At 29.9% G+C, this 8,087-nt stretch overlaps 3 protein-coding genes across 5 annotated transcripts in view; all 3 read right to left on the minus strand.

Annotated features, from left to right (window-relative positions):
- Nucleotides 1-2,215, minus strand: part of LOC102676532 (dynein regulatory complex subunit 7-like) — a 2,802-nt gene extending 587 nt beyond the window's left edge. Inside the window, exons 1-2 of the mRNA XM_006623364.2 lie at nucleotides 2,026-2,215; nucleotides 1,482-1,901 (exon numbers count right to left, since the gene is read on the minus strand). Coding sequence (XP_006623427.1) covers nucleotides 1,482-1,838 — 357 coding nt within the window. The 5' untranslated portion in view covers nucleotides 1,839-1,901; nucleotides 2,026-2,215. The remainder of the gene's footprint in view (nucleotides 1-1,481; nucleotides 1,902-2,025) is intronic.
- A 155-nt stretch (nucleotides 2,216-2,370) lies between these two features.
- Nucleotides 2,371-8,087, minus strand: part of LOC102677226 (autophagy-related protein 2 homolog B) — an 8,797-nt gene continuing 3,080 nt past the window's right edge. The window contains exons 8-19 of one of the 3 annotated variants that reach the window (XM_031514079.1): nucleotides 7,950-8,067; nucleotides 7,771-7,871; nucleotides 7,155-7,682; nucleotides 6,777-7,055; nucleotides 6,193-6,709; nucleotides 5,929-6,116; nucleotides 5,362-5,861; nucleotides 4,804-5,263; nucleotides 3,961-4,722; nucleotides 3,538-3,812; nucleotides 3,162-3,463; nucleotides 2,371-3,066 (exon numbers count right to left, since the gene is read on the minus strand). In XM_031514079.1, the coding sequence (XP_031369939.1) occupies nucleotides 2,827-3,066; nucleotides 3,162-3,463; nucleotides 3,538-3,812; nucleotides 3,961-4,722; nucleotides 4,804-5,263; nucleotides 5,362-5,861; nucleotides 5,929-6,116; nucleotides 6,193-6,709; nucleotides 6,777-7,055; nucleotides 7,155-7,682; nucleotides 7,771-7,871; nucleotides 7,950-8,067 (4,270 nt within the window). In that variant the 3' untranslated portion in view covers nucleotides 2,371-2,826. Of the gene's footprint in view, nucleotides 3,067-3,161; nucleotides 3,464-3,537; nucleotides 3,813-3,960; nucleotides 5,282-5,361; nucleotides 5,862-5,928; nucleotides 6,117-6,192; nucleotides 6,710-6,776; nucleotides 7,056-7,154; nucleotides 7,683-7,770; nucleotides 7,872-7,949; nucleotides 8,068-8,087 lie in introns of all 3 variants that reach the window. The other 2 variants (XM_006623370.2, XM_006623369.2) reach the window with 2 other exon arrangements.
- LOC102676749 overlaps nucleotides 7,945-8,087 on the minus strand; it is a 6,338-nt gene continuing 6,195 nt past the window's right edge. The window contains exon 3 of the mRNA XM_006623366.2: nucleotides 7,945-7,965. Within this exon, the coding sequence (XP_006623429.1) occupies nucleotides 7,963-7,965 (3 nt within the window). The 3' untranslated portion in view covers nucleotides 7,945-7,962. The remainder of the gene's footprint in view (nucleotides 7,966-8,087) is intronic.

Below are 8,087 nucleotides of genomic sequence, written 5' to 3' on the forward strand. Positions count from 1 at the left end.
TTCATATAATGATTGTTCCTATCGTGTTCACGTAACGCGCGAAACGTTAGGTACACTGAAAGGAAATAATCTTGCAGTTAGCAATGTATATTTATAAAAACTGACAGAAAAACCAAAGTGAAGAAAGTACTGTCAAATGATGGTACGTGTAAATAAGACTGTGACCGTGCACTTGCACGCAAAGTGCATAACATATATTGTAGAACATTTGAAGCATGTATGAATAAATGTATAGCGAAGTTTATTTTTATTATTTAGATTGTAGAAAAGGAAATTTTTTCGGGTATATTAGAAAGATTCCTATTATACAGTTATATTTCCATTATAGTTGCATTAAATGAAGAACAAACGAATAAGAAAAAATAATGATAATGAGAATCTTAGTCTATCAAGAATGACATTCCTCGTTACATATAAAATACTTTGAACAATTTAAATTTTGAATAACTGATAATTTTTTTTATAACATATTTTAATTTTTATACGAAAAATAATGTCTTTATACAATAAATCGAGAGAAGTATTTATTAAAAGAATAAACTAGAAAAAGGAAACAAAATATCAAGATATTCGCATAATTTCTTAATTTATTCTTTTTTTTGAAAATCGAAAAGAAAATCACAAGTAACGAGAAATGATATTTTCTTCATTGAAAGATACTAAATGTAAGAATATTGATTCTGTTTCGAAGAATACTTCGTTGCAGATGGATTGCGAAATCGGATCATTTCTTTTTTAGTATCGACTATATTTTTTACGACCGTTGTTTCGTTTGTATAAAAGTTAATTATTTAGATAAAAAAGAAAATAATAACGAAACACGTGTTGTAATATGCAGAAAGTGTGTAATGTAAATATATATGATGTTATATATAAATATTGGAGAATCTTTTAAGCTATTATGAGTTTACAATTATGCGTTGATTTTGAGAAACGTTAATAAGAAACGTAAACTAATTTCCTATACATTGCTGTTATTCGCCATCTTCAAATATCCAAAAGTTAAAGAACATCATGTTAACTTGAGATCATCATGTTATGAGAGTAGCACCAAAAATTACACCAATGACGAATATCAATTTGTCATGATTAAAATGAATGATTTTTGCGTTTTTTAGTTCGATTGCGCGGAAGAGTCTTGAATAAATAAGCTAATATTGAAAATTTATTGTAGATGAAAAGAATCGATAAATCGTAAATAACAATCGAGTCTCTCGATTAATCTTTAATTTAATACTTAAAAAATTATTAATTTTAACGAAGCGGATAATAAATAAAAAAAGAATTATTTAAACAATTGAAATTTTCATAAAAACCATGATCCACACTTTAATCCAATTGCATAATTTATAATATTAAACATTATCTTTAATATAATTAACTAGAGACAAGAAGGATGGAATCGGAGATATCATTAGATTTGAATTGGAAAGCTTTATTACTATCCTATTATTAATTTTTTAATTTTATAATATACTTACTTGTATACCACATTCATTTTCACATACTAATAATAATGGTTTTCTTTTTGGATATTTTACGTGAAATTGTTGTCGAAAATTTTCGGCATACCATGCAAGCAACTTTTCTTTATCACTGAGGGTACAATAACTACTTGGAAGTCTTCTTAGGTAAAGATCTTTTGTGTAATCAATTTCTGGCCAGCATAACTTGATCAAACATAGTTCTTGTTGTACGTTTTCTATAAGTTCTTTTGTTATTTTAAGAATATCATCTTTCGTTAATTTTTCTTCTAATTTATACTCTTCTTCTTCCACAGAAGTAATAGTTGATATACTTTCATAACTTTCAAATGCAGTCTTTTCATCTTCTTCCATTTTTAGTTGATTTACAACAAAAATAAGGTTAATAACTTTAACTGGTTAAGTGTTTACTTGTATCTAAGAATGTCACAATTTAAATTACTAGGAAAACTGTTTATTGTCATGGTAACTTAAGAAAACAAGGTGTTTCTTAAATATGATAGTTTCTAAAATGCTCGATAGGCGGCAGCATATTCCGTACCTGTTAAATTGCGTAAGAATATAATGAACATATCAGTCATAACCTTTTTATCATATTATCTATATTGAATAATATGATAAATTAATAAAATCGTATATAATCTATATAACTTATTGCACATTTTTTACAATTTTTCTCTGTGATTCAAGAGGGCGTATATTTACAAGAATTCCTCATTATGACATCTGTAAAAAGGACCGTAAACAATGGACATTTCAGTTATGAACAATGTATCGACAATAGGTAAGCTTATCTTCAACTTAAACGTATTTAAATCTTTAGATATTCAGAATATGTATATTATAGCAATAAATTGCATTTTATACAAAAAGTGGCATGCAATAATAAGCGTCATAATTTTATTAATAAAAATTGTCACATACATATCATTGGTATAAAACATACGCGTTATTTAAACAAAAATACATACAAGCTGTGAAGACAATGTTCACGATGGTATATATATTTTATTTATAAACTATAAATATAGCAAATTGGATCGATCTTTTCGTATGTAACAAGAGCAATGGAACTGAAACATATAATTACACGAATATATTATATCATTTAAAAGTGATTTTTTTAGCTTTTCAAAAAATTTATGCGATTAGGTCTAAAAAATTTTTTAACATTCATGTTCATCATTGAATCAATTCTTTCGCTCATTATAAATCTTCTAACTTGAAGAAAGAACTTCTTCTGTATATCTTTTTTAAATTATCATCATAAATTACGTCATGGATTTGTGTTATACAAAAGTCGATTGAAACATCGAACCATACCATTACTTAAGAAATAACTTCAATTTGTGTCAGTCGAATCTTGACGCCATTTTTGAGCTGCTTCTCGTCGGGCATCGGGTACTAATTGTGATTGCATACCACCTAAAACATTACTAGTCGCTTCTGTAGCTAAAATAATTGGCTTCACAACTGTTGGCGGTATTTGTCGTAATACACCTCCTACGGCACCGGAGACTCCTTTTTGCTCATGTTCTTCACTGGCTACACGAACCAATTGATTAGCTGTTTCTCCTAAACCCTGAAAAACACATTCGAAATTAATTATATATAATTAATTTGATAATATAAAATATGCAAAATTTTTTATAGTTTCAAATATATGCGATACTTTACTTCTTTTACTAGCATATATGCATTAGCCATTCCTTCTCGAATGTCCAATGGTTGACTATATCTTTTCCGACGTCCTTTTTGTCCTTTGTGTTTATGCCTTACGCTAGGTCCAGGACTGACCATATCATAAGCTGTTTCAGCTGTACTTTGTATAGCATGTATCAATCTAGAAGTCAGTTCCAAGGCTGCCATAGCAGTAGACGTCGTAAAACTATTTGCACCTCGTTGTAGTCCTCTAATAATTCTACCATCTTTTTGATACTGTTCAATAGGTAACCAGAATAAATCTCTTATTCCTTGAACTGTAACAACAAGCAAATCATTTCATTACAATATAATATACAAAACAATATATTTTAATAAAATATAAACTTACATAATTGAACTAATGAATGCATAGGACCTACGCCACCAAGTAAACTTGGAAGTTGATTTTTCTTTATATCTTGTAACCATTCAGAAAGTAAAAATGTTACTAGTTTATCAAATCCTAGAAGTCCATGTCGATGTGTTAATCTTTTCAGTCTTAATTCGGAGCAATTCAATTGCGCTAAACCCATTAGAAGTCCTGCTAACGGCCCATGAGTCAAATCTACACGTTTTCCATGATAATCTAATCTAACAAGGACTTCAGGAGAAAATATCACACTCCTAAATAAATTAAATAAATCAAATTTTTATATACGATATATTAATAGAATATTATATTGTTTATAATATATAGAATATTTTGCTTTATATTTATTATTTGAATATTATTTATAAGTTTATTTATATTACACTTAAATAATTAATTTACCTAAAATATATTGGTTGACAATCTTCATGTACTTCATGCGTCGATTTCGCTTTCACAGTATTTTCTTTAATCATCAATTCGTCTTCCAAGAGTATTAATAAATTCGGATCTATGGTATCATTCTGCGATGTATTCGTTGGCATTGATGCATTAGGCGTGGACTCGTTCACACTCATAACTGGTGGATGATGCGTTGGTGTTCCTTGCTTGGATACTGGAGAGGATTGTGGATTATTAGGTACATTACAGTTCTCTTGAGCGTGTTTCGTACCATTACCCAATTCATTGAAGAATTCTATCAAAAACAATAGGCTATCCTGATCTATATTTAATCGTAACGGCAGTAGACTGAGTTTTAAACAACATTCTTGAGCACTTAATCTTGGATCTGGTCTAACATGGACCGCTTTCATGGCAAACATATTTGCATGAGACTGTTTTGGTCTCGCTTCACTACTATATTGATACAAGAATTTGTTAATGTGCGAAGATGCTAATCTGTCTCTAATTTCTATTTCGTTTACTAATAATATTTGTCTTGCTGCTTCTGTTGTATTTTCTGGATAGACTTCGTGTTGAAAGCGCACTTTATTTAATTGAAGCTCCATTAAGATATCATGGCGACGACCAGGACCTCCCATTACTTGCCAATCTGTTATTTCTTTACATTTTTCACGTGGTGAATTTGGTGCACTTCCAAAATGTATTTCATTTGAATTGGATTTATTGAAAGTTACACCATCCCACCATGGTGATCTGGTTCTGTAAACATAAACAATATATAATGTAATTTCATATAAATTATTCATATAAAATGTTTGACTTACATACAATAAAACGTACTTATCCTGAGGTGCGATGATAGGACGAATTGTATTGTCATTAATAATGACTTGTTTTTTGGATGTTATTGGTGCTTCGAAATCTTTTCCTCCATACATATGCCAGATTAAAGTCATTTCACAAAGAGTGTACCTTAAAATTGGAGCAGGAAAATGTCTTGGTGCTTTAAGTAAATCAGTTTTGCCAAGTGGAACTGAGAAATGATTATCTATTATCCTTAATGATTCTTGACAAAGCCAACGAATTTCTGGTACACCATGCCTAGGCATAATTCCTGTACCCGCTTCTTCTCCTAATATACAAAAATCTTCGTTTGAATCCTCAGCTTCTGTATCACATTCTGTTTTTGTACACTGCTCAGGATTTTTATACATTTCAGGTACTGCCTGTGAAGCAGGACAAGATTCGTCGGGAAAGAAAAAAACTTCTACTTGATTTTCAGTTACTAATGTATTGCCGTCTATATTTGAAGATGTTCCTGTGTCATGTAATTGTATCAATTATTCATAATTGACATTTATTTGGATATTTTAAATCTCTTATATTATTTAATATTACCTTTTACTGTTTCTTCCATTGCTTCTTTCATTAAATTATTAACACGTTCAACTTGACTTTTACTCAAAGTATTAACACACTCATCACCAAGAAGACTTTCTTCATCGCCAGAACTTGGTACCGTAATGTTTCCGGTAGTTTCTATGCTTGACGAAAGATCTCCATCATTAGCAAAGTATGTTAACAACTGAATAAGAGCACGTCCAGAATCGGAACATGTTCGAACATGCAATACATTGTTGCTTGCCCTTAAATCAACTCTAGGTGCACCGCCGCACATCTTATCGTTCAATCTTAATGATAATTCGAACAATCCTACATCCATTACACATACAAAATCCCGTTTTAAATCTACATTTTTTCCTAATTTATTAGATATGAACAAGGCAATATCTTCTGCTATAAAACGTAATGTCGAAGTATTTGTATGCGCTGCAATATTACTAGAAACACTAAAATTACCAAGAGTTACCATCGATCTCAATGGTAAATGAATTGGTCTGAAATGATATAAATTTTTTATTATATTATTGTATTTCATAAGTAATATTTAAAAAAAATAAGAACCTATAATCAACTGCACAATCCCAAAGATGTAAATGTAATTCCGTTAATATTCCTGGCGCAGAATATCCAGCAACTGGATGATCGGCTACATCCAAACAATCTGTTAATTGCGTAAACCATGATGTACCAGTGTTAAACATTCTATGCCTCAATGTAGCATTTGATATGCCCACTGCCACTCTGAAAGTCTATTTCAAAATAATTGACAATTATTTAATTAAATGATAGCATAATATTTTTATTTGAAATTTTTAAAAAACAAACTTTAATACGGTGCGTTTGATGAGCAGCTTGTATTCTAATAGCGAGTAATACCATATCATCATTATTGTTTGCTCCCATTACATTTAGATCACTTTTATATATAGAATGCTGACAATGTTTGGGAATGTCACTATTAATAGGTCTCAATGAAGGTGGTTGTGAAGGTGTCGTCATTAATCCACAATGATCCAAAGACATTTCTTTTATCATAGCGCAGACATAACTCAAATTTGAATTTCCTTTGTATGCGGTTACAGAAAATATAGTTGCATCATCTAATCGAATTATTAATTCGCCTTGTTGTCCGGGTATAACGTTTTTTACAGAATCACGAGCAGGAGTATACATGCAGAGAAGACCTTGATCTATATTCAAAAATAGTGCTAAATTGCTCTGACCATTCTTTGATATTTTACTTTGATGTTGCCTGTAACTTTTATCAGCTGCAGAATGAAATATACCCTCCTCTGAGTCTGAATCAGAATCATATTGAACCCGACTTTTACATGTGCTAAATCTTAAAACAAAAAATCTTTTTAATAAAATAAAAAAATATTATATTATTTGATTTTAATATTATTTACCTAGGATAAACAGATTCTTGTAACAAAGTAGATGCCAAATCAAGACCTATATGATTTTCCATATGTGTACCATACTTTGGTCTTGGCGCTGATGGTTTCCATAAAAAAAGATCAGTGTTGAATCTATTATATAACAATTCATACAGATGTTTAGATGGTATTTGGACGGAAACACATGGAAAATTGATTTCTATTTGTATTCTAGAACTGCGAATGCCTTCATCTATAAATTCTAACATTTCTTCTCGATTTCCTGGTATGATCAACTCTTCGCCTTCTCTATTAAAATAATGAGATTAGATGTAATGAGATTAAATGTAAATCTTGAAAATTATTTTTCAAGAAGTTAAAAAATATCAATTCAACTTTAAACTAAACCTTTGCTCTGAGTCATCCTTATCACCCTGTGAATGTGGTTTGGAATGAGGCGTATCAGATTCATGAATAATACGTTTCGAGCTGAACGGAGACGGCTGATGTTTAGGCGCATTTTCTAAAGTTTCATCAAAACTAGAATCAGGCTCTCCTTCAGAACTATCTTCTAGTTGATCGTTCAAACGTTGTGGATAAATTGTAATAACTATTCTAGCCCAACCAAATCCTTCATTATCTTGTTGACATGTTGCATTATCTTTTTCGTGAGTTGTAACTTTGCCTATGTTTAGTGGTATATCTGTTTCCGTTTCTGCATACGAAAATAGTAATTTTCGGAATTGAATTTCAAAATGCTTTTTTACAGAATGCGGATGATTCTTGGAAAAAATTTTCTTAGAAAAAATTAAATGCGGGCAAAAATGAATTTGTGCATCTGTCATTTTTAAAATCATATAATCTGTTCTCACAGATCTCTTCCACCACGGTGCCCGATTCATATCATGTAACGGTCTTAAATCTGGTATTGGAAACCTATTTTTAAATTATTAAAATATTTTATATTCAATTCAATATTTTTATTTTTGTATATATATATATATATATATATTGTGTAAATTACCTTAATTTTATTGTACATTGTGATGAGGATATGTTTATAACAGCAGCAAAATCTGACAAGGTAGGACTTTCTATGGCTTGATAAAATAAAGTTTGTTGATTCTAAAAATGATATAGTAAGAAAATAATGAAAACTATACACACTTTGATATAATTATATAATAAAAATTGATAACTTACAGTATTTTTATTATTAGATACAGGATTACAAACGCAAATAGGTTGCGGATTAAGAAGAGCACATATTCTATCTACAATAGTTATATCTACTTCACTTTTGCAAGGTTCCAATTCAATACTAAAAAAAAAAAAAAAAAA

The sequence above is a fragment of the Apis dorsata genome, unplaced genomic scaffold (assembly GCF_000469605.1).
Source record: "Apis dorsata unplaced genomic scaffold, Apis dorsata 1.3 scaffold_884, whole genome shotgun sequence".
In the NCBI taxonomy this organism is placed as follows: Eukaryota; Metazoa; Arthropoda; class Insecta; order Hymenoptera; family Apidae; genus Apis; species Apis dorsata.